The sequence below is a fragment of the Nilaparvata lugens genome, chromosome 5 (assembly GCF_014356525.2).
Source record: "Nilaparvata lugens isolate BPH chromosome 5, ASM1435652v1, whole genome shotgun sequence".
In the NCBI taxonomy this organism is placed as follows: Eukaryota; Metazoa; Arthropoda; class Insecta; order Hemiptera; family Delphacidae; genus Nilaparvata; species Nilaparvata lugens.
Window position 1 is genome coordinate 29,823,170 of NC_052508.1, and position 27,785 is coordinate 29,850,954.

The 27,785-nt window shown below is 34.5% G+C and overlaps 1 protein-coding gene across 1 annotated transcript; it reads right to left on the reverse strand.

Moving 5' to 3' along the window:
• Positions 1-59: 59 nt before the first annotated feature.
• LOC111053823 (cyclin-H) lies at positions 60-27,771 on the reverse strand. Its single transcript, XM_022340752.2, has 8 exons — positions 27,420-27,771; positions 18,619-18,809; positions 17,766-17,967; positions 16,792-16,854; positions 15,164-15,332; positions 13,766-13,877; positions 9,816-9,958; positions 60-296 (listed from the first exon to the last, which is right to left on the reverse strand). The coding sequence occupies exons 1-7, from the start codon at positions 27,534-27,536 to the stop codon at positions 9,820-9,822; spliced, it is 993 nt and encodes a 330-aa protein (XP_022196444.1). The 5' UTR covers positions 27,537-27,771; the 3' UTR covers positions 60-296; positions 9,816-9,819.
• Between the last annotated feature and the right edge of the window lie 14 nt (positions 27,772-27,785).

Genomic DNA, 27,785 nt, shown 5'->3' on the forward strand with positions numbered 1-27,785 from the left:
AAAAGTCTTTAAAATTTGAAAAAATGAAGGCATAGTGGAGATGATTAACAGGTAACCAATTAGTAGGAAAATTAATTTTATTTATATTCATTTACACAAAAATACAGAAATTATTACACAAATAGGCTATAAAAATACTTATACGATTCACAGGTAAAAAACATTAGGCTATAGAAACATTTTATCATATTTCTAATTCATCGATGATTACCGGACATATTTTTGTTAGGATACAAACTCGAGTAAACACTCGAGGACATTGCATTCATCTGCAGGACAGCAATAGGTGCAAAGACCTGAAAAATAGCATAATGCATTAGAATAATATGAAATTTATATTTACCAATCAGCTGTAGCTATTATCTATATAATAAGAGAAAGTAGGGTTGTGTTTGTTCGTGTGTTCGTTTGTTCGCATCAAAACATGTCAACTTGTGGATTGCATACCGGAAAAACAATAATGATTTAGATCTCCAAATTTTGAACATAGATTCTAAAAATATCAATCTCGTGCACCTGGAAGCCCAAATTTCAATTTTCCTTCTAGATTTTTCAGAATTAATGTTCAAACTTCATTAATGGTACATACGATTTCATAAAAAATCACCAAATCATAAAATGGTCGGAATTAAAAAAAGGAACATCTGTTTCTATTAGGTTGCTTTCTACCTGATACCACTTAACCTCAATAATAGTGTTTTGATAATTGATAAATATTTTCATTTTAAATATAAAAATAATAATAAATCAATTTATTTGTTTATGAAAAACATACAAATAGAGTTGAGCTTATATGAGATATTCTAGTGCATGTTAAAATTTCTCAACATCATACAATAACTACATTTTTGAATATACTTATAGAATAAACAAGGAGACAAATTGAAAACAAGTACCATATATATGTATGGTTAATACAGCTGGAACAAAACAATCACGAATTGAATAAGGAGCAGTGGTAGTAGTCTATTTAGTAGTGGACACCAATTATTAACCTTATTATCTTACATTATATCACATAGAAGAAAAATATCACAGATTGAATTACATATCACATATCATTTCTCTTATCTCTAAAGACTTCACAATGTAAAGAAAAACTCATTTTATCTTCTCCTCTGAAATATTTGACAACAATACCATCAACCTGTCCTCATTATTAACTATATTTTGGTAAAATTTACCTAAACATTGAATTCTACAGCATCTGTACATAGGACAGCGCAACATGAAATGCTCCAGAGTTTCCAATTTTCTGGAATTACATATAGGACAATTCTTGGAAGAGTCTATCCATGTTCCTCTATCTCTGAACAAATACATAGTATTGTTTTGATAATTAATAAATATAATAAAAGCGAAATGGCACTCACTCACTCACTGACTGACTGACTGACTCACTCACTCACTCCCATAACTAAAAATCTACCGGACCAAAAACGTTCAAATTTGGTAGGTATGTTCAGTTGGCCCTTTAGAGGCGCACTAAGAAATCTTTTGGCAATATTTTAACTCTAAAGGTTGTTTTTAAGGGTTTAAAGTTCGTCTTTTAGCATGTATATTCTTCTTCTCCCAATCTCTTAATTATAATTGAAATTTCCATATCATATGTTACTATAGAACTATAATCTAGATAGAGTACCTCTTCGAAACAGTTGTTAACTGGCAACTAAATTAATAATTTTGTCAGGTTGGCATTAAGTTGAGTTGACTTTGTTAGGTTGGCACCAAGTTGAAGATTTAAATCCATTTGTCGCGGAAAAATTGATTGGGCACTGCTACTTCAATCCTGGGAATATTATATTACTAGCCGTCAGGCTCGCTTCGCTCGCCATATCCGTTTAGTCTGGACTCCCGACTGGATTGTTCTAACATATGATAAAAATGCTCAAATGAAAAATGCAGGCGAGCGAAGCGAGCCTGCTGATCTCATTCTTGGACGATCCAGTCGGGGGTCCAGCGGGCGGAGCCCCCTGGCTAGACAGACATGGCGAGCGAAGCGAGCCTGACGGCTAGTTAATAAATATTTTCATTTTCACAAACTCTGTATAATAATATGGTGAATGTAAAACAGCTGCATCATATAATCTCAAAAACATCTGTTTAGAAAAACTTTACCCCAGTTGCACGTATTCCGGTTAACGTTTAATCGCGATAAAATGCTATACTTCAATTGAGATTAACTGAAGCATTTTGGTTGCACAAAAAAGAAATTTCAAGAGATAACGCCGAATTGACGTAAAAAAATTATTTTAACAGGCCATTCACAGGGAATTAAATCCAACTAACGCCGATTAGGTAACTACTGATAGCTGTCTTCCAAAATTAGTTTTTGGTAAAAAACTACAGAATTCAATGTATGAGCTAGATATATGGATAAATTTCATCCGTTAATAAAATAGAAAAGAGTATTTAGCTGATATTAGCATTCAAAATTAGATTCTAATTTTTGAGGTTAGTTTTCCATCTTCTTCGATGACAGACAGAACATTTTTATGGCGCATGCGTAATGAATAGTCACCACTTCAATAACATGACCTCACTTTTTTGCCATTTGTTTAGAATAATAATTTTAATTACAGTGATACCGGATTGTGAAACCGTTAAAATCTTGGTTAGTTAACCGGAAAACTTAATCGGAATTAAAAACTAACCGATCTTTGTGGAACAGAATCCGTAAAACTAACACTGATTTGTTAATCGGCGTTAATGTCCACATTTAACAGACGTATGTGCAACTGGCCCATAGTTTTGAAACTTAGTTTTCCTGATGCAATGTTTAGGCCTACACATGGCATGCATTATTAATTTTTCGCCACACTGCACAGAAAGCAGCTGTTTTCCAGTCCCTACGTAGATCTGAAAGACCTTGTTTGCAGACGACGTCAGAAAAGGGTTTCTTTTCCGGGCTAGGCCAGAAAGTTGTCTCTTTCCAGCCGCTCATGGAAGTAGTTAATAAGTCATCCGCTAGATCGGGCGAGTGGCCACTTTCATCATCAGCTGAAGTAGCCATGATTTCAGTTCCAGTTTCGAATCAAACTAATTCGCTTCGCAACCAGTTTTATTCAATTATTTATTGTTGATTAGTGCATTCCGAATTTTCAAAAATGCTTGAAGATGACTGTGGTATTCCAAGTGAAATTTTAAAAGAATCTGAAATCCTGACTGCAAATCTTCTACCACTAAAATCAAGAGATAGGTACGATAGCTTAATGAGTATTCTTTATTTATTTTGTCAGCAATACCTGTAGTGTGGCGAAAAATATCGTTCGCACCACGGGCAAAAATGTTTTTCCAGCTCTCAATCTTTTCTAGTCCTCGGCCTACGGCCTCGGACTTGAAAACCGATTTCGAGCTGGAAAAATCTCATTTTCTGCTCTAGGTGCGAAATATACTATTTCAGCTAGAACAGCTTTTTGAGACAAAATAAACTTCTACAGTTTCATCAATGCTGTATCGGCAATACTAAAACGCATGCAGTTGATATGTCTTTGAATAAAGAAATTATTCTCTTCCATTTTTATTTAATTGAAATTTAAAAATTATTCGAGTCCTGATAGAATGACTGACTCACTGTACAGTCAGTCGAAAATTTTAATATTGGAATGAGGGGTATTTTGGCAAGCTGAGCAAAAAAATAAAATCATAAATGCAGCTTTTCATTTTATCTTCAAATGGGAATTGAGTTTTGTGGGTTGTCAAAACTCCCTCTGAAAGGGAAACTATTCAACTTATTCTATCTTTTAGTAAAAAAACAATGATCATCCATCCATTATCTTCTATACTATAATACAGGAAAGAACTGGATTATACATGTATACAGGTGTAAAGTTGTATAGAAAAATTATGTTTGACGCATCATCACGTCTGAACTACTGGATTGATTAACTTGAAATATTGCATATAGATTCTTGCTTAACCGAGGATGGTTATAAACCTATTTTAAATTCTTCAATATTTGATTACATCAAGTTTTCAATTATTTGTCATGCTTTCAGTTATTTGTCAAGCTTTCAGTTATTTGTCATGCTTTCAGTTGTTGTAAGGAAGCAGCAGAACATTTCTCTTACAAGGAAAATTAGAGGATAGGTATGATTGGGGATCCTTTTCGAATGATAAAAACAGGTTTTCTGTCGCACCCAAATTTTTTCCGCCATTTTGAATCCAACTTCTTTTTTTAATTGAAAGGTGGTCATATGATACATGATTCCGATACAGGATTTCCAGAGAAAAGGTATGGTGAAAACCGCACATCGATAACTCAAACCTTTCAAAATGTATTCTCATTCATTTCCTTTATTATAGTATAGAAGATGATAGATAAATGGATGATATATCCATCTATCTATCATCTTCTATACTACAGGGTGATTCACGAGGATATGCGGTAACTTTGAGAGCTCATTCAATATGTAAAAATAATGAAAAAAACCTATATAAACATAGGTCCGGAAATGTTTCGTTAGCGAGTTATACAGGGTTAAAGATTTCGCCTGGATTTCAGTTCCGCTGAGTAAATGAAGACTCTCTGAAATTCTGGGAAGTTAAATTTAGGGGCAAATGCCATTGTTTCTTATGGTTTTTTACCTGAAAATTGATTAGAACAGGTCCCAGAACTGTAAGATGAGTAGTTTTTGAGTAATCCAGTGTAAAATGCAAAAACATTGAGTAAAAAAACACAATTTTTACATTTGGCCAGCAATCGCTTTGTTATTTTACCAATAAACTGATCAAATTTCAGAACAAAACTTGTAGAAAATTTAATTCTAAACAAAACGGTATGATTAAAGTATACAGAAAGTGAACAGATAATCTATTAAAGGAAGTTTTATTGAAAACTGTAATGTAAAGTTATGCAATAAAATTACAGTAAATGCTCAAAAATGTTGCCATTAACTTCAATGCATCTTTCTGCTCGTTTAAGAATTGCTCTTGTTGCTTTTCGTAGTTCTACGGGGCTCTCCTTTAACTGCACAAAGGCTTCATTAATTCGATCAAGTAACGCCTCACGGGAATTTACTTTGACCTCGTAAACATGATCTTTCATCCATCCCCACATGCAGAAGTCCAATGGCGTATGATCTGGTGACCTTGGTGGCCAGTGTATAGGACCACCACGACCGATCCATTTATTTGGGAACTGATGATTTAGATAGGTGGAAACATCATTTGAAAAATGTGGCGGTGCGCCACCATGCTGGAAGTACATCTTGCGTCGCGTTGCAAGAGGAACATCTTCCAGCAATGTCGGTAATTCTTCTTGAAGAAACTGTAAGTACGCCTGACCTGTTAAGCGCTCTAGAAAAATAAACGTTCCAATTAGCTTATCATCAATAACACCACACCATACATTAATGTTAAAACGGTATTGAAAGTTACGTTCAATTGTTGCATGAGGGTTCTCTTCTGCCCATGAATGTTGGTTTCGTAAATTGTTGATACCATCACGAGTGAACTGTGACTCATCGGTAAATAAAATGTACTTGAAGAGTTGACGATGATTGACTAACCAATTGCAGTACTCCAAGCGATGTTCATTGTCTCCTGGTTGTAAATGCTGTACTTTTTGTTTATGGTAGGGATAAAGGTTGTTCTTATTAAGTGTTCTCCAAACTTTACTTTGCGAAACCCTAAACCGCTTTGAAATACGTCTTGTACTAATACCTGGACTACGTTCAACAGCAGCAATAATGTTTTCTTCTACATTAACATCATGTTGGCGAGGGCGGTCAGACTGGATCTTTACGCTTGGAGTGATCCTGTTTACCGTAACGTACGAAATGTAGAAATAATGGTTCTAGCATTTGGAATTCTACGATAAGGTAACGTTGTCTGTATTCTTCCACAGCGATTGTAGGATTGCCTTCACATACACCGTAAATAAACACCATATCGGCGTATTCTTCAGTTGAAAATAAGTATGGCATTACTACTCCAACAATTTAATAATTACTATGGACAAAACAATGCTAACACGGACTAAAATTCAATACGACGAACAGAACAATACACACGTGGACTAAAACTCAGTTGTTACCTCTCAAGGAATTAAAAATCTACATTTCAAATCACATCATTGTTGATCAGCTGTTATTGTAGTGCCAACTTATGAAAAACAAATTATCCGCTCAACATGTGTATTTTTTTTATTATTTATGTTTGTTGTTTATGTTTATTTCTTTATTTTAAAACTGTGTTTTAATATTATTTTATTTTGAAATTTTAGTATAGAAGATGATAGATAAATGGATGATATATCTATCTATCATCTTCTATACTATAATAGAGGAAAGAACTGGTTTAAAGACGTACACACATGTAGAGGATAGGGAAATTATGTTTGACGCATCATCACGTCTGAACTACTGGACTGATTCACTTGAAATGCTGCTTATAAATTCGTAATCAACCGAGGATTCTTATAGGCCTATTTTCAATTCTTCTGGATTTCATTACGTCAAGTTATAAAATAGACCCTTGCGAAGCAGGGGTTACCTGCTAGTCTATATAATAAGATAGAGTAGGGTTGTGTTTGTTCGTGTGTTCGTTTGTTCGCATCAAAACATGTCAACTTGTGGATTGCATACCGGAAAAACGGGAATGATTTGGATCTCCAAATTTTGCACATAGATTCTAAAAATATTAATCTCGTGCACCTGGAAGCCCAAATTTCAATTTTCCTTCTAGATTTTTTAGAATTAATGCTCAAACTTCATTCATGCTACCGTACATGAAGTTCCATTTACGTCATAGGCTACATTGTCATTGTTGTAGCCCAGAAGTGGGTTTTTATGAGGAGGTTTTATAATGCTGTTACAAGACAATTATTTTCGAACGGAGGCGTATAGCGTAACGGTAAAACGCTCGCTTTCGGAGCGATGGTTCCATGGTTTGAATCCCGATTCTTCCCAATTTTTGTGTTCTTAATTTCTACCCTCGAAACGTATTATTATCAATTATTTTTTGAAGGAATTTGTTTTCATTACAATTGAACTGCGATTTTATCAAATAATTATTTCTAATGTGAAAGTTTGCCACCAGTACAAATTAAATGGACATAGTCTCTTCATGCTGTAGGCCTATCATTGCATTTCATATGAAAAACATGAATAGATCACAATAAAATAAGTAATAATTCATATTCTTCAGTTATAATGTACTATCAGACATAAATTCGCAGTGAAACGAATATTTTAGGTATTTTGTTTGGAATTGGGAAAACAAAAATGGCTGCCTGATTCAAATTGAGGAGGATCTAATCGATACTAAAATTTATTGATGTATTGAAAAAAAAATCAATATGATTCTGTGAGGTTTTCAAGTCTGAACTACTCGACTGATTAATTTGAAATTTTGCATATAGATTCTTAATTAACCGAGGATGGTTATATGCCTATTTTCAGTTCTTCAAGATTTCATCTAGTCAAGTTTTCAATTTGTCAAGCTTCCAGTTGTTGTATAGAAGCAGCTGAACATTTCTTTAAAAGGGACATTAGATGATAGGTATGATTGGGGATCCTATTCGAATAACTGATTTTCTGTCGCATCAAAATTTTGAATTCAACTTCATTTTTTAAAATTGGAAGGTAGTCATATGACAAATTTAGAAGACAGAAAACTTATGTTGGTCATATGATACAGAATTTCAAGAGAAAATGAATGGTGAAAACCGCACCGATTTCTGAAACCGTTCAAAAGTTATTTTCATTCATTTCTTTACTATAATAATGGAAAGAGCTGGCTCATACACGTAAGTGAAATTATGTAGGAAAATTATGTTTGACGCAACATCACGTATGGACTGATTGATTTGGAATTTCGCATAAAGATTCTTTATTAACCGAGGATGGTTTTAGGCCTATTTTCAAATTTCGAATTTTCTATTACATCAAGTTTTCAGTTTACAAAGTTTAAAATAGACCCTTGCGAAGCACGGGTTACCTAATAGTAATCTATATAAATAAAAATCGAGCCTCAAATTTTGACATTAAATAACTTTTTTATTTGTGTCCCGAATTTGATGATTTTTGTTTAGTTGTGTTTGTTAAGTTCAGGAGCAGGTTTATGGCCTACAAATTTATGATCAGACTTCAGGACTCTTTCCAACGTTCCTTCAAAGTTTACATGTAATCCTTATGGGAGAAGATTTGTGAGCTGGCCACACAGAAATAAAAATCAGGTGTTATAATCATTGCGTCATCCAACAGCCGTCAGTAGATCTGTTTTCTATTTTCTTTCTACTGATTCACAAAATTTTAATTCTAATAATAATGCCGCGGTGCGAACGACTTCCAAACTTGGGTCATATAACTTGAAATGCTGTAAATTTAGAATATCCACGGGAAAATCAGCAGCAAGGAGATATGCCATTCAATTTCCCAGCAAGCTGCATTCACCTATATCTAAAAATACAAACTGTTGTACAACCAACTAAGCACATAGGAAGTCCATATTAAGATATAATAATACTGACAGTTGGATAATTTTCATAGAAATATAGTGTATCAGATCAAGCTAAGACTAATCACACCAGAGAAGGCGCGGCTTGGCGATACAAAGTGTTGATCTTATGGAGGTTGCCTTATCACACCGTTCCACGCCATGTCTGATTCAGTGTGTGTGAGTTCTTCCATTCAAACCAATATAAGCAAGAAGCACCTGGATGCAAAATGCCGCATCGCGCCTCCTAAGGTGTGCATCCAGCTAAAGTTTGTCATGAGATGGATTAACTATTTGGCGGTAAGAAGTTAGCCGGGCCAGCTAGTAACAGAATAAAATTGAAAATATTGTTGAATAAATTGACTTTGATATTTCTAATTGAGCTGAAATCTTTTTATTGCGGGTGATATCAACATAAGATTTTTACTTGAGCATGTGAAATGGAATTAGGGGTTGAGGTGATCAAACGTCCATTCATTCCTCAGTGCGGAATTCAAATTCACAAGCACCAACTTGCCTAATAGTTGCAAACCCTTAATTTACTAGGTTAACATGGCCGGCTAAATCACAAAGAGAATCTAGAAATTCAGATGTTACATTATGTTTTTTGGTATATGAGGAGACCGTCAAAAACTAGATTGTCAATAATAAAATTAGATAAGAGGCGTTCTCTGTATATTCCCGTTGAGAAGATGTTTGCTCATGACCAAGTCTAAGAGAGATTCAAACTCAAATTACTCGGTGTTACGAATCATATGGAACTGTAGATCCATTTATCTCAAACTTTCCATAGAACAGGAAAAATCTTAATTTTTCATTTTTTTATTGAAATGACACGCCCACTTGAGCGTTTTGCCTATGCGAAGGTAATGGAAAGTGCGAAAATGCTTTGATGAGATAATCAAACGTCTATCCAACCGGTGGGATTCCAATGCTAGCAGATTGAAAGTTGTTACGTTCCAGACCACTAGACCAACCCAGCCAACTAGACCAAAACGTCTAGGCATGCGGAAATAATCTTCAGGGAAATAATATATATTTGTGTTGAAATAATAAAAATTATCTTGCAGATTTTCTGCATATTAATAAGGTGATATGTACGCAATTGAAAAAAGTATCAAAATCTAGAAAATATCGTAAGCCGCCGGAAATATCATTCTTTAGTGCAAAACTCCAAGTTCATACTTCGTTATAAGACTGATAGCACTTATGAACCAATCATTTTTTTACTGTGCTTTAGACCACTCTTACAGCTCTGAGGTGTTTGTGAAAATTACAAATATTTAATACAATGGAATATAATTATCAAAAAATATAAGTTAATTTTATTCCAAAGAAAAATTATACTTCATGGGAATTTAAGAAAAAAACAATACCAATTCAATTTCCAGGTGATGATATCCTTTCCAATCCAAGAGTCTGAGCATCAGCTTGAGCGTGCTTTTGTATTAGTTTCTTGTATTTATCAATTTCTTTTTCATCGTCTTCATCAAGTATTTCTTGCATTCTCTGCTTGTATCTGTGGATCGAAATAAATGAAAAAATTAAGTAATTAACCTGTAAAAGCAATATATGTATTAAAATTTATGATTTTACTTAATTGGTGATATAATGTGATTGTATTGCCAGAAAAGTAACAAGAGAATTTTATTTTAAAAAATTACACAAAATATTGAAATAATTTTCAATATTATGTCACCTGGTCATATGGGACATATATAATAATAATATATTTATCTCATATTGATCAGGATTTTAGAGTTATAAATTTAAGGCTGTGCAAAGGCTAAAAATGAACTTTTTACTCGTGATATTTTTCAAAGTTTTTCGATTTGTATATAATCAAGCTATTAAAATGAAAAAGTTTCCTCAGGAAATCATTTTTTTATGATCATTTCTTTTTGAGATATGAGTGCCTATAGTTTGAATTTTTGGGACAGAACATTTCCAATTCGATAAGAGATAAATCCATGAGATTTAGAGGATCGATTTTCTTCATGATCCATTATTGTTGATCCAGTAAAACAAAAAATCATGAAAATATAAATTTTCAAGTTAGTTATTCAATTTACTAAAAATAACTTTTATTTGAGTTATTTTTGGTAAATTGAATAACATTTTCAAAAATTGATATTTTCAGAAAATTTTTATTTTACTAGATCAACAATACCATGAAGAATCCATCCTCTAAATCTCATGAATTTATTTCTTACCGAATTTGAAATGTTCTGTCCCGAAAATTCAAACTTCAGGCGCTCATATCTCAAAAAGTAATGATCGGAAAAAAATGTTTTCCCGAAAAAACTTTTTCATTTTAATAGCTTGATGATATACAAATCGAAAAACTTCACAATGCTCAGATTTCATCGTACTACGCTTCATTCTTCTCGGCTCGTCAAGGCGGTTCTTGACGAGCCAAGAAGAATGAAGTGTAGTACGATGAAATCTGAGCATTGTCAAAAGTTATAAGTGTTTGAAATTTTGATCCTTGAGATGGCCTTAAGCGCGCCTCTCCACTAGGAAATACTGAAATGAAGAGCATCTTACGGGTGATTCTCATAGAACATAATCTCATGAACTTATGTCATTGTGCGAAATATCAATGTGAGGACAATGTAGTTGGTGATGATGGATGTAGCTGAAAATTAGGTGGTTTTCACAATACAAGGAGCATTGTTGTCAGATGTACCTAGAAATCTATATCAGATAAAGCGCTCTACCTGATCTCAGATTGTAGAGCACAAAAATATGCCCAGAGGGATTTTGAATTATACATCTAAATGATAACAATCGGAAGATATTGTTGATCAAAAACTAAAATTCATCAAAATTGATTTTTTCTTCAAATTTCACTCATTTTTGAAAAATCATAACTCAGTACTCATTGGAGATAGAGAGTTTCGAATGATCTCGTTTTATTCAGAATTTTATAATCTAGAAAAAGGGTGAGAGCAAATTTTCTGTCCGATTACGAGATTTGACAGAAGTAGCTAAAAACTGGAAAATGAGCCGAAAATACGAGGTTTTTGGCCATCCTGTATCTAGCACAAGGAAATTTTGCATGAAGAAATTGGTTCTGGACTTCTCTTATGCACCCAAATATTATATTAAAAAATCAGAACTACAATATAAATAACAAACACATCCCTTTTTTATGTCTATATTGACTGGACTATAATCTTGATAGTCTTTAAATCTTTAATCTCTTAATCTTTACACCCAACCAATCTATTGGTTATAGTTTCAGTCTTTCTTTATCATAATTACATATATAGTTTCTTTCCCTCGTTACATAATTGGTGGAGGCGCCACAACGTTAGTAGACAGAAGTTTGATCACTCACAGGTGTAAGATTCGAAGTGGTGGGGGGGAACGCCAGTGTGACGTCACGTATAGTAAAAATGTGATAGAGTAACCACACTGAGCATACAGTTTATTCACTGTATCTTCAAATACATCGTCGTTTGATCCCCTCAAGATTGACCTAGAACTTAAAAATTCTCCATACTTATAGCGATTTAATCACGGATTCTAATGATGTTGTTAAATATTTCAAGTTCATTCAACTTGTATGAATAAAGTTAAGTTGAAAGTTTTTCAAGAATCTAAAAACGTGACACGAAAAAGTTAATAGGCTGGAAAAGCGTTAGTAGACAACGTTGTACTATTATAATTTCAGATTAACCCATAAAAAATCTTGATAAACCAATGCATTGCAATAAACCGATAAAACGATCCCAATGAATCCGAAGAATTTCATTCATATAAATGCACTGAACACAAGCTGGTATCGAGCACATGTTCTACGAGAATCAAAATATCTCATCCCCGAAATTCACAAGCTGATGTATAGCCAAACTACAAAATATAAACACGACCTAGAAGATGAAGAAACTTTAAGGGTTTGAAAGGGAAGGTTGAGAGATGGGTTTTTTGCTTTTATATGGCAAAATACTTGTATTATTCAAATGTTTTGATAATTATTGTAAAGCAGAAACAGAAATCTTGCATATCAGAAAATGTTTGTGTTATATAATTTGACTATACGTCACCATATGATTTTCAAGAATGCGATATTCTGCCTACTCTGTACTACAGCCTACGTCACGGCTGCAGTTCCCCCACTCCAATTGCATTTCAACTAAAATACTATAGATGAGTGACCAACCTTCTGTCTACTAACTTTGGAGGCGCCAGGTGGTGTCACCTGGTCATATGGGACAGTTAGTACCACGAATTATAAAAATCTGGTGTGGTACACTCACACAACCTTCCTTTGCTCATTGGACTAAAAGCTTCATTCTTAAGAGAATAATTTAGGGGAATAACATAATGACGATTGGCTGCAATATATTTGAAACTACGATCAGACTACTGAATATGTGTAAATATAATTGTTTTCCGAGTACTTTTTCCTTTTTGTAAATTGTGAAATTCGATGATTTTTTTAAAGTCGTCAAACAGCTGTTTTACAGATGGAATATCTCGACTATGTGTTCTTTTTATAAACTGCTCTACCTACCTACCTACCTCATGTACGAGAAGGAGGATACAAAGCCCATTTCTCAAGGATGGGGTGGTCCCCCATTAGTTTCCCAGGAAGGAGACTCATGCCAGTTGATAGAGCTGATAAATAACTATACAGGGTATAAAGTTGAAAAAATCGGTCGAGTCATTTTTGAGAAAATCGTGAAAAACATGGTTTTTTTAGTAATTATCCGCCATTTTTCTCAAGAATATTACGGAGGAGCTCCTGCAATTTTCCCAGAAATGAGACTCATGTCAGTTGATAGTGCTTATAAATAGCTAGCTATCCATGATATAAATTTGAAGAAAATCGTTAGAGCCGTTTTCGAGAAAACCGTGAAAAACATGGTTTTTTAGTCATTATCCGCCATTTTTTCCGCCATCTTGAATTTAATTTAATTGAATTTCTTGATGTCGGATCCTCATGGTATAAGAACCTTAAGTTTAAGATTTCAAGTCAATCGGGTAATTAGGAATGGAGTTATCGTGTTCACAGTCACACACACACACATATATATACACACACACACATATATACACATACACACACACAGACCAATACCCAAAAACCACTTTTTTGGACTCAGGGGACCTTGAAGTGTATAGAAATTTAAAAATTGGGCAAGGAAAGTAAAAAAATGAATTCATAGCCTAATTCATCAAATTACAAATGAATTATTCATACATGGTTCATTCATATTAATAAGGAAAGGTTCCACAGCTTTTCTCAATCCAGTGTAAATTTGTTTCCACCTTGATACTTATCGAATTGATCCATCTTCGACAAATTTTGACTTACATCTGACTGTTTGGATTGTTTTCTTGATTTCTACACTTCTCCAATTTCTTCTCAATAATCTTGACTGTCTCTCTGGCTGGGGCCTCCACACTTTTCACCATCGAACGAATTTCTGAAAATAGACCACACATGAATAATTACTGTAAGAGTAGCCTATTACTCATGGACATGAACATCACTAAATTTCAACGAGAAAATAAAAAATAATTATAAATCTATAATTTGGTTTTAAAATTTGTTATCCCACTGTGTTTTTGTTTGAAATTACCACACACTGATGCGGAATTTTAGAGAGAGAGTTTTGTCTAATCAGTGTGCGGCTAGGCTGAGACTAGAATTTTATCTCTCTCACAAAACTCACTTTAAACAACCTTATTTGTGATACTGCACTAATTTTATAAATATACCATTATAAGAAATATTTATAAATATACCGAAATAAGTGGTTTAGTCTCTGAATAAGTTTATAAATAAATGAGCAAGTAAAATACAAAATTTTTAAATAGATACAAGTATTTTACTTGAATAAAAAAATTAGTGAGTGGTAAAAAAAAATAAATGAACGGATTAGCAAATGAATAATATATAAACGGGTTAATTCGTAAATAAATCAATTAATTTTTGTCGATAATATCATCCATATTAAAGAGTTTGACAAATTTACGACAGAGCTTGAGTTTGTAGTATAAGCACGTATCAATATTAAATTAAGCATTGGTATGCCTTTCAAATGCTTGCCACCTTTACCTTTAATGAAAAATTTACCCGTATTTCAAAATAAATAGTAATTTGAGCTCATATCAGGAATGGAGAGATTGAACATGAATAAATAACAAATAATCGAATGGATAAAGGCGAATTACCACATATCAGTAACAGATTCAGTGGAAACATTATTTCCATGAGTTCTAATGGGATAATTCGCACTCAGGCCGAGCGAGTCCCATATGAATAGTCCCATTGGAGCTTTACGAATAATATCCTCACGTAACGGAAACATTCAATGATATTGATACGTAGAAATCAGACTTGAACAGTTAGTTGTATGAGTCTTTTTTACTTTTTGTGTAGTTGATATTGTGGTAATAATTATTCATATTAAATAAAAATACTAAGAAACTGTCAAAACCAAAGATTTTCTCACACAGTTCAAATCTGTGGTTTTGAAAATTTGTTAGTATTCTTATTATTAATAGTTATATGAGTGTCTGAAATATGCCTCAAGTAAATTGGAAATTAACAGCCAAACCCGGTGGCACAAAGGTCTGTTAACTTTAAATCCCGATTAAGTTGGCCACGAGAACCAATCAGAGAAGCTATCTTCTCAAAGAAACCTTGTGTGATTGGTTTTCGTGGAATTTAATCATTGAACTGGGCGGGCCTTAGCATTAGACTGACTTCGAACAGCTTCGATGAGATCGACGAGGCGCTGGTGCGTGTTGGGCCCCAGGAGAGTGTCGGTGACGTATGCGTCGAGGTTCTCGTGGATCTTGCTGGCCGCATGCAGCACTGCAGCCAGCGCCAGTTGCGACGGCGCGTACAGCAGGCATGCGTCCGTCAGAAACACCTGCACCACATTACAATTTGCCCCATTCACCACTCAACTATCTAAATTTAATCATCTACAAACTAAACACATACGGTATTACCAAGGAGAAAAGATAGCATGACAAGATATCAAATGGTATAGGGCGTTATGTTTTAATTTTCAATGGCCGATAGTTCACGTAGTGACTATCATCTGACACAGGTAGTCTCTTATACTGTGCCGTTCTTAGGCGGATTTCACACCAAAGCTTGGCCGGGCCGAACCCTGGCGGAAACTGCCTGCGTTTGCACTGAAGCCGATTGCCGATTCGCTTTTCAATATATTTTTTAGTTAAAAATACAAAATACTGCGCAACTCACTACGTGAGAAGATCGAACTAAACTGAAAGAATGCAGAATCCACTTGGCCGAAAACGCTCGAGTTGGGCGTCAAGCCGACTGCACAAATCCGTTCGGCTGGGCCCAGCACCGTTCGGTTCGGCCCGAGGTTGATTTGAATGCTCCCGACTAAATCCTGCATAGTTAGCGCGCACACGGATTCCACTCGGCTCGGCTCGGCTCGGCCCAGCTTTGGTGTGAAACCCCACTTACACTCGCCCTGCCAAAACAGTAGCCTATTGATAGGCACTAATCAACTTGAGTTGACAAAAATTCGGCTTAAAATTTGGAACATAAAAGACCTATACCATGGGATATATTCCTATGCTATATTTTCTCTATAGTATTACAAAATGAAAAATCAACCCGCGCAGACTTTATGTATGAGTGCGGGAGCAGCTCTTAAAGCTATTGAATGCATTACAAGGTTATACAATATTAAAAACTGATACATGAAATATATTGATTTGAGCTGGAAGAGGAAAAATATATTTAGTCTGGAATAAACACGAGTTTAGTCTAAACATAGTATATGAATGACTCTACTCTTCTGAAGTCTAGATCACCATACATTATTCGTTGAGTGTATAGTCATACATTCATTCAAGAATCAATAAATATTCATAGTTTGAAATGGTTGCACTTCATGTAGAATGTTTATATAGATTGCAACTCCTTTCAAGGTCTACTGGCCTATTTGACAATGAAATAAGTCAGTATGCATAGTTTATTTCAATATTGACGTGCATACTTAAATCAAGGATGATGAGTCAATAGCAGTGGTTTATCCTACAGTTGCCATATGGTCACGTCACACCTGTTTTTTCACTGACTCATCATACACATATGCAATTGAGACCTAATAATGGATTAAATAGGGCTCAACTAGGTATTTTTCACTGAAAAAATCAGATTGAAAAGAAAAATTTCGTGATAAAATGGGTCAAAGTAACGGACAATTATTGACATATTTTGTCATATAAGTTTTGATTTGAAAAAAAGAGAGGTAGTACTGAGGTAACTTTTTATAGGTTGCGAGGTGCTCTGAAATTCAATCTAGCAATAATTGTAAATTTAGAGAATACTTGATAGAATACTACCTTCTCTAGTAGCTCGTCTATGCCCGGGCGTAGTCGCTCTGGATACGCTAGCTGACTTCTTGTCTGCAACAAACAAGAAGAATCTATTGTAATGATGACTCTTACAAACATTCTGACTTTCTTATATTATTGTATATTGGTTCTATAATACAATGATTATAATAATTTGTTATAATTTAATTACTTTATTGAAATCTAATTAGTCACTATAAATTCGTTGATTCAATTACTGGAACAAATTTGTAAAAATGTCATTGGGACATGAGTTAACAATAAGAACTCGAGTGGGATTCCACCCAATATAAAAAATATACAGTAGTGTACAAAGATACTATTCATAGATTTTGGCAAGGGTGTAGACGATAAACAAACGTTATCCATCTGAACCAAGCAGTAGCCGAGATAGAAAAATTTTGGAAATAAAAAATAATAATGATTACAAAATTGATTGATTATCAGAATCACAGTGCAGTTGATGACTTTAAATTTAATGTGGATAAATCTTCAAAATTATCTAGTATCAGGAAAAGAGTGAAGATTGCAATTTATTAAACGAATATGGGATAATATGTTGGAACTAATATGATGGTAGGATAATAAAATTATATAGAATATTAACTGTTTCGTAATAATTGATTGTATAATAAACGGAAAATATTAGTTTCAGAGCACATTGGATCATGATGAGAAGAGTTAAGTCTTCATATTGAGAGAGAAGAAGTCAACAAAAATATTGAAACTACAATATATTGTAAATGAATGTCAGATACTACCGAGCTATACTTGATTATGTAGTGCCTTTGTGATCCCATGAATTTTATTCTATTGTGATGTATTGATACAACATGTGCGTAGAAGTGAAGGAATAAGCGAATGTTCTGAAAATATTATCTCCTGATACATGAGATATAAAGGATAGATGAAATACTATTTCATAACTGTTTAAATGAATAATTATTTTTGCAATACAGTACCTTAATATCGATGAGCAGACCTTCAACAGGCCTGTACGGATTGTGAATTGTGAGATGGAAGTTGAGTAGCTGCATGAGCAGAAGCTCGTTGTTCAGTATGATGTCCGACGCCTTATCTCTGTCACCTCTTATATTAGCCACAAACTGCGATATTGACACATTAAATTCTTCTGTTTTACAAGCCAGATACACGCAGGTAACACTGTAACAACAAACATCATTGGCTATTTAAAATACATATATAAATCATATCACACAGTAAAGTGTACATATTTATAAACAGAGAGAAATGATAATCAATGATAATAATACACCTTTGAAGCACAATGAAAATATAATTAACAATGGCGAAGCACCAAAGTGTTTGTCACTGTATAGATATGTGAATGGAATAGCAAGGCAAGTTGATTATAATATTTGTGAGGAATAATAATTATGATTTGTGAGTTAATGTTTACTATTATAAATTTGTATGATAATATTGAGAAGGTGATAATTTGTGAGAATAATCAAATTGTACTAAGTCTCATATTAATCTCTGACTTGATTAATGAAGTCATAATGTTCATTTTATGAAAATGCAGTGAAGGTACTGGAAATAACATAGAGTTTCAACAGTCTTAACTGGGAACAATAGTTAATGAATTAATTCTTTTTCTTATCGCCTCTGTTGAAAATAAAACCCAGAAACTGTTCAACCAATCTGTTTTACCAATAAATCTCAATGTTTTAGAAATATGACAACAAACAAGATGGAGATCCGAAAACAATACCAAATTCTATTTTACAATTTCAATTTGGAAAAACGAATAAACTGCATGAATAGAATGAATTTTCAGAACAAAAAACTTACAGAATTTCTTTTGGATGATAATCCATCACTGAATTGTGCAAATAGAATCGTTTGAAGTAATGAAATGATGTCCCAATCACTGCCTTAGGCATGGCCGGATTGAATTTATTACATAACTCTCTCATTTGCAATTCATAATTCTTTAACAAGATTCGTTCTTCAGCACTAGTAAGAAAATATCCTTCAACATCCTGAAACAAAATTAGTTGAAAAACAATTGAATAATTAAACACTTTTTCGTGTATCATTGTATTCGCTCGCATTTAAACATACATGCCTTTATTACGAATAAAACGCCGAACAGCGTGGTGAGTGCCTACCTTTAATTTTTCGTGTATGTGTGCTTGTTTATGCTAGGTTTCTGGATGGACAGAAGGTTGAGCTGGAACCATCACGTTCCATATAAGTGTGCAGGAAACTTTCAAGAGTATTACACCTCAGAAAACTGAGACACCTGGTTGACCACAGCAGTCTCATCATGACGTACCATTCACTTTTCCAGAGCCACATTAACTATGGGTTACTGCTGTGTGGTCATTCACCAGCCGTCCATGATGTGCTGCTCCTACAGAACAAAGCCCTCAGGAAAGTGTCATTCTCAGACTTCAGGGATCATTGCCGGCCTCTCTGCAGGAGTCTTGGAATCCTCACTGTGTGCAGCCAGTATGTACTATGCTTACTTATATACATGAAGAAAAACCAGGAGCTGCTACACAGAAGAAGTAATGTACGAGTGAAGCATTTATTTATTTATTTATTCATGAAGACAACAGGTAAAACCCCATTTTGCCTCCTTAAATTAAACCCATTTAAACATACAGTTCTTATTGCAGATGAAACGCTCAACAGCATGGTGAGTGCATGCGTACAACACTAGACATGCTGCCTCATTGGAGATACCTCGCAGCAGACTGCCTGCAACCTTCACAACACAGGCTATAAAATTCTTCAACAGTCTTCCCAATAGTCCAGTCAATGTAAGGTTATAGAGGGAAAAGTTTGGAAGACAATTTTTGACCCCGCATTTCTGTTTAGCGTAGTAAAGAGGTACACATATCAAAAGTCCCCACCCCTACCCCCTGTGCTAAGGTGGTGTGGGTGGTTCAAAGGTACCATTTTTTGGTTTTTCGCATATAACACGAAAACTATGAATCTCATCGACATAACTGTTATATATACAAAGTTAAAGATTACATAATTTCCTAAAATATTGATCTTACAACTTTTTCTATATCTTCTCTAGTATTCGAGATATCCGGACTTGAAGGTGTGAGCTTTTTGAAAAAACACGTTTGCCTCCAATTTTTTTTTCGATTTTTGCTCTTATAACTTTTTATAAATCGATGGGAAAAATCCATGCTGATTATGAGCTTTTATTGAGCATTAAATTCTCTTCAATTTCATGTATAATTTCACACTTTTACGAATTTTCCTACACCTGTTGCAGCAGCTTTAGTGTTGAGTGTGAAATCTCCAGTTTTGCAATAATAGACCAATTTATTGACAAAGGAATTTGGAGGGAATGTTTTAAACACAAGATAATTTAATGCTCAATAGAAACTTATAATCAGCATGGATTTTTCCCATCGATTTATAAAAAGTTATAAGAGCAAAAATTGAAAAAAATTGGAGGCAAACGTGTTTTTTCAAAAAGCTCACCTTCAAGAGCGGATATCTCGAAAACTAGAGAAAATATAGAAAAAGTAATAAGATTGATATTTTAGGAAATTATGTAATCTTTAATTTTGTATATAGCAGTTATTTCGGTAAGATACATAGTTATCGAGTTATATGCGAGAAACCAAAAAATGGTACCTTTGAACCACCCCACCCCCTTAGCACAGGCGGTAAGGGTTGGGACTTTTGATATGTGTACCTCCTTACTACCCTAAATAGAACCGCGGGGTCAAAAATTGTCTTCCAAACACTTCCCTCTATACCCTTTTTTGAGCATTCATTGCCGGGACTAAAGGAGATACAAGTCAAACCGAACTCTAGGTTCTACACAATTGTGACGAACAAACTTGTTGAAATGCCACTCTACTCGGATACAGGCGACGGTACTTTGGCAGGATTAAATTCAATTTTTCTTCTGTCTGTGACCAGTGGATGCTTCACTCGTGGCCACAAATGAAAATCCTTCTGAATGTTGATACAATTGGAATAGTGTTGCTCAGATGCATGGATATATAGACCCATTCTATAAAATCATAAATCTAGAGTACCTTAAAATGATATATTTTGCTTTTGTACAATCGTTAATACAGTATGGTATAGTCGTTTGGGGTGGGGCCTATGATAACCACATTAGTGATTTATTCATAATTCAAAAGTGCATAATAAAAACAATATTAAATAAACCTAGGCTGTATCCAAGTGGATCTCTATTTTTTGATTTCAAGGTTTTGACAGTAAGGCAACTTTATCTCATGAGACTCTTCAAATATATAGTCAAAAATAATGATACATTCTGTAGGATTGATAAAACATTTTACAACTTGAGACCAGGCAGTTCGCTGAGGTATGTTGTTCAAGATTCTGAGTTGAGCATGTTAAGAAGACAGTTGATGTATATGAGCTCTACATTTATTAATATAATTCCATTTGATATTCATCAAAGAGTAGATTTGAAGGGAATAGAGGATTGGATTAAGGAAAAGTATTTCTTTTCCCTGGGACCTGAATGGTGGTAATAATAGCCTATATTTATATATTTTTTATAAAGCAATCTCTATTTTATTTTTTGTAATTCCTGAGACCTGAATGGTAGTCATATTTTTTATCTCTGTTTTATTTTAGTTTTTCTTATTGGAAAATCTTTTTTTTTCTTTCTCTCTCTCAAAATTCGTTATCACTCTTTTGTTTTTTGCAGTATGTTTTTTCTTATCATCAACTCGATGTTGTATTGTAAATTGTATTTTGTTTTTAGTTTTTATTTTAAATCGGACCTTTTGCGACTCCCACCAGCGGTCAAAGACTTTTCTTTTTGCTGGTGGTGCCTGAAAAATTTTTAGTTTTTAGTTCTCGGTAGTTAATTTTATTTTATTTTCTTGTAATAACTGTTGATTTATTAACCTTGATTTGTTGCATTGTTAAATTCTGGCAATAATAAATTGAATTGAATTTAATGTATCAATTTAACTACTAATAGTCATATTTGTTCTTTGAATGCTATAGTACAGTCTCTTAAACAAAACATTATTAAAGTCATTGTATAAAATATTGAAATCCAATATAAGTGAAACTCCTATTCTCAATCGATTTTACTTATTACAGGAGCTACCTAATCACTTCCTGCCTTGATAGCTATCTAGGTATTTCCACGCCCTATCTATTTCCCAGTCTCATTTTTCACTAAGGCTTATGAGAAATAAAAATGACTAGAACGCGAAGTGATTTTGAGAAAGCGAATTACTCAGCACAGCAAAGTGTAAATAATATTAAAAATTACCTGATCCACCAGGAAGTGGCTGAGATTGCGGTGAATATTAACGGAATCCTTTCTGTGATTTGCTGCAAATATTCAAGTGACGCGATAATCGATTTGGTCCCTGAAGTCAAATCATTACTCAATAGGTATGATGCCGCTATAAAGGCGAACAACGTCCCCTGTGGGTTGGGGGAACCTGAATTCACCCACAGTATGCCTGCTTGTCGTAGGAGGCGACTAAAAGGGACCCCAAGGCAACTCCAGAAGTTGCCTTGCCTTCAAACCCACGTGATCTGCCCCATCAGGGCAGTTTAGAAGGGGCAAAAAGGAAAACCCAAGAGACCAGTGATAGGCGAAATTCCAGGCACAAATGCGGGTCAAGAGGCTGAGTCGAGGGTGACCAGGTGCCCTAGAGACAATTCGACGACCCCTCCTTCAGCGGAATGACCTACAAAAAAGCCAGGAGTGGACCTCACGTAGGTCACGAGTTTGTGGGTGAAGAGGCCAAAACTCACCACTGCTCAAAGAAGGGCGGCCATTTGGGCAAAACTTCTTGGGAAAGGTGAAGCTTTTGACCCTGCAGGGTTTAGGAGGGACAAAACGAAAAACCCAAGAGACCAGAGATGGGTGAAACTCCAGGCACAAATGTAGGTCAAGAGGCTGAGTCGAGGGTGGCCGGGCGCCCTAGAGGCAGTTTGGCATCCCCTCTCTCAGCGGAAGGACCTACAAAAAGGCCAGGAGTGGAACTCACGTAGGTCACGAGGACTTATCAGTCTGAAGAGACTGCCAAGCATATCACACTGGATTGTGACAAGGATTGCAACCAGGTGATGAATGGAATGTTAGTATAGGGAAAAACTCCTGGTTCTTGTAAAGGACATAGGTATTGGTTTGCCTAACTAACATACACTACTTGGGGAACACAATAAGCTTCGGTTGACGTGTGGGGTTCTTTGAACCTTTGGATCCTTGAATCCGTCCCTTCAAAAACAATAAACAATAATAAGGTGAACAACGACTTACAAGTTTCTATAGCTAATAAGGTTGAAGAAAATAAAGTATTAGTAAAATCCATTGAGTCAGAGAACAACAAGAGACGAATTGATTTTGAGGGGTCATTGCAATGTGAAGAGGTAGCGGAGGGTGGAATAAAATCTTTGAGGATGGAAATTGAAGGCAGGGATGTTCACAGGAGCTTCAAGGGCGACAATGATAGCTTTACGGTCATGATCAAACCCGGAGCTCGCTTCAGGGATGCTGTGGAGGAGTCTGGTCAACTGAAGACAACGATGTCAATGTCTACTTGGTTGGCTCAAATGACATAGCCTGCAATGAGAGGGAAGAGCTGCATTCTGCTCTGAGAAATAAACTGAGTGATCTGCAAAACAGGAGGGCTGGCAAAGTGATAGTGTTCTCTGTGCCTCACAGGCATGATCTCCCACGATGGTCTGTAGTCAACAAGGAAATTCAGAGGGCAAACAAGGAGAACTCAAACTTGTGCAAACATTTTAGGAATGTTACTTCCGTGGATATCAGCAACTTGAGTAGGAGATTCCACATATCGAAGGGCTTCCATTTGAATTCTTTGGGGAAAAGATACTTGAGTGACAGGATCATGGACGTGGTGTTGAGCTAGCTCATAAGGAAAAACATTATCTGACTGGCAAATTATCAATACCCCTCAACTATTACACTAACTCTTTTTTAGGAGTGGATCGAGTTCTGAAGGACTGTTGTGCTCTGAATCCCAAAACATTGTTGGTGATGTGGAACAGGCAGACCCGGAATTACATATGTTGTGCAGTCTGATTTTGCAATGCTCCATTGGAATGTGCAGGGTGTCATGAACAAAACTGATGAATGGGTGATTTGATTAGAGAGTATAATGTAGCATTTTGGGTATTTGTAAACACTGGTTGAATGCTTATGAGATAATGGAGGTTGGTTTATCTGGTTATAGATTGGCTAGGGCATAAAGTAGACCTATTGGACGGAGGGGTGGAATGGCTATTTATGTAAGAGATGATTTTGAATAGGCCTACTATGAGCTTACTTATTTGAAGGAAATGTCAATAGTCAGTATATGTGGAGTTTCTGGGGTTCTTGTATCGAAATGGAATGTAACTTGTCTCGAGGTGTATAGAGTACGAGATAGGTGTAATATTGATGATTTCATTGAGACGCTTCACGGTATTTCGAATGCTCTATCACAGAAAAATAAGTCAAATGCATTATTCTCAATGGAGATTTCAATATTGATTTACTTGTAAATGATGTAAAAAGATATATTTTTGTCAACTTATTAAATAGCTTTAATCTTAATTAAACTGTGTTTGATGTGACTGGACCAAGCAGGATATGTATTGACAGAGGAACATGTATAGATAATATGGCTACTTCCATACATAAAGATAGTATTAAGTATGTGTCTGTTATACCGACCTTAGTATCTAGTTATACAAATTTCTGATTAAGTGCGCCAGTAGACGGGGAAGATTCAAAACTAACTACTCAGCGCTAAACTCCATTAAATTCAAACGGCGTCAACAGTATCAGATCATCACTTGTCTGGCGAAAGCGACTTGAAGCAGACTGATAACGTTTCACGAATAATTCGTTCAATTAATAATAGTGGTCATAAAAAGTATTCACTCTTCTAATGAGCAAAGTTAATTGGTTGGATGTATATGCAACAAACAATATTAGTGAGAAATTTGAGTACTTTTTGAACATTTTGAATAATTGTTGATACAGTTTTTCCTCTTAAAACAGTCAAGTCCTCCAAATTGAAGAAAACCCTAAAGTCTAGATGGTACACTGAGAATTTATGAGCTCTCAAAGAGGAATGTTTGAATATGTATAGTCTTCACAAGTATTCGGGTCTGGCTTACCATGGTGAATTGTATAAGATATTGAGATCAGGTAAAAATATATGGTATATCATGCTAAGCGTAAGTATTATTGTAACAAAGTATTGCAAACTAAAAATAAATCACGTGCTACTTAGTCAGTTATAAAAGAGAATTTGAATGTTAACGATAGAACATCGGACCAACAGGTAACTGATCTGACAAGTGATACATTTAATAGATGTTTCCTTGATAATGTAGAGTCAACAAAACAAAATATTCAACAATCAAGACATGATAATTATGCCATATTATTTGAATAAATTTGTTCATTCTAGACAGAATAATATCAACTCTTTTTCTCAATTGGTCATTTCGTTGTTGAAGAGGTCTATAATTCCATTTTTTCTCTCATTAATAACATGAGTTTGGATGTGTATTATTTGAATGCTGCTCTTTTGAAACTTGCTACACCATATGTAGTGAAGGTATTGTCATATTTATTCAATCAATGTGTTAAAGAGGGTGTAATTCCAGTGTGCTTGAAATTATCAAAAGATATTCCACTGTATAAGAGAGGTACGTACTAAATCTGATTGTAGTAACTATCGACCAATCATACTAATTATCGCTATGGTTTTTGAAATATTGCTGAATACTCGATTAGCTAAATATTTTGAGGGTGAACATCTTTTTTCAGATAAACAATATGGTTTGAGATCCAAAGAGGGACCAGTACTGCAATTCGCTATTTTGAGAAGGCTTGTGTGGATGCTTTGGATAGTAGAGAGAAGTCATGGGGTGCTGGTATGATATGAGTAGGGCATTCGACACGATATCTCATGATATATTGTTATATAAGTTGAAACATTATGGCTTTAATCGGTTTGCTTTACATCTTTTTAAAGAATATTTGTCAGGGAGGTACCAATCGGTTTATTTTAATGGGTCTTTTTCAGCATATCTGCCTCTCAAATCAGGGGTACCTCAGGGATCCATATTAGGACCCACACTGTTTATAATTTATGTTAATGACTTACCATTAGCGGTAGGAGACGCTAGAGTAAATACATACATATATGCTGATGACTTGGCGATTCAGGTAAATAATAAATGTTTAAATTTAGTTGAACGTGTTATAAATGATGCAATACTGTTATAGAAGACTGGACAGCAGCCAACTCACTTAGTCAGAACAGCAACAAAAGCCAAACAATGAATTTTTCCTTGGCTAATTATTCGTGAAATGAGGAAGTGAAGATTTTGGGTGTGAAGTTGGAGATATGAAATGGGGCATACACATTGAAAACATCAGTCGAAAATTTGCTAGGGGTGTATTTCTCATCAGGAAATTTAGAACTTTTGTAAATGTTGATGTAATGCTATCAATCTACTATGCACACATTTAGTCATTTGTCATATGGTATAGTAGTTTGGGGACACTCGCCTGAAATGAAAAAGCTAATGATTCTACAAAAAAAAACTGTAAGAGCTTTTTTCAATGTTCACTGTAGAACTCATTGTAAACCTTTGATTAGAGAGCTAAAAATACAGACGGTACCATCTCTTTTTATTCTTGAGTGTCTGTTGTATGTAAAATGTTACTTACATGAAATGCAGACAAATAGCCTAATTACATTCACAATATTATGAAACACGTCAGAACACATTGTTACATAGAAGTCAATGCAACTTACAACTAACTCTGAATAGTTTTCATGAATTTGGTAAGAAAGTTTGCAACTTATTGCCAACGGAAGTCGGAGCATTGAATATGAGGAATTTTAAAAAAAAATCTTGAAAGATAGCCTATGTTGTGTGAGCTTTGTGTTTACAGAGTTTGTAGAATGTTTGACACTTGATAACGCATCTATAGACATATAGAATATCATTGTTATTGCCCAGTTTTTATTATAGTTGTTTTGTTGTTTATCATTATTGATGCTGTGTTAAAAAACGTTACCATACTTATTCATGTATTGACGAATAAAGAATGTTATAAATTGTATTTGACAATTTATTTGGTAAGTTCAATGACAATAAACAATTTTGATTTGATAGCAAAAAAAAACTCACAACACTGATTGCCATTGACATTGACAAAGTGTTTGATTGGTATTAGGAAATATATTTTTGTATAATTGTTTCTTGATTAATAAATTAAAGCTTATTTTATTTAGTTAAGAAACTGCGTGATGACTTGTGTAGATGAGTAGCATAAGCGTACCCGTAACCAAACAAAGATCATAGATGTAATCTATGGCATTTTGTAAAGTATTTCAATTTTGTGAAGCATGTCAATTTTTTTAGCCCTGCTAGCTATTTCTTTTATGTAAATTTTTACTTTGAAAGCCTTAAAACTAATGAAATGTATAAAAATAGCTGTGAAGTTAGTCCTAAGCCTGCTAGGTCACAATAGTTATTTTTTAACTAGGTATGTTTAGATAAATATGGTCTACTCAATTAAATAGATAAAATGATTAAGATAGAATAGATGTATTCGAAACTTAATCATAACTCACCTCAATTCCATTTCTATGTTTAGAAATAAATTTTCGGTTGGCTTCATCTCGCAAACGTTGTAGTTCTGATTCATCAGTGAACATCCAATGTTTCTTCTGTGTACTGGTTGGAAACATTTTATTTCACTTGAAAAATTCAAAATGAAAACTAATAATATAGTGTACTCATGTCATTTCTGCTTCCAAAACTCAACACTTGAATAGCTAAAAAGTAATCTCAAACTCAACCATCTCCAATAAAGTGGTTAATCGTTTCGTTACAAAAAGGGAAGAAAGATAATATTTGAAATATATTTTAGGTTAGGTTTCAGAAAGGAAATCAGCTGATTGCAAAAATGATCACAACCCAGCTGATGAACAATTGAT

Excerpts from the sequence above, each read along its gene's own strand:
- LOC111053823 (XM_022340752.2), bottom strand. The coding sequence starts at position 27,536 with ATGTTTCCAACCAGTACACAGAAGAAACATTGGATGTTCACTGATGAA. Across the intron at positions 18,810-27,419 it reads AACATAGAAATGGAATTGAG|GATGTTGAAGGATATTTTCT; the intron begins GTGAGTTATGAT and ends ATTTTGTTTCAG. Across the intron at positions 16,855-17,765 it reads GTCTGCTCATCGATATTAAG|ACAAGAAGTCAGCTAGCGTA; the intron begins GTACTGTATTGC and ends TGTTTGTTGCAG.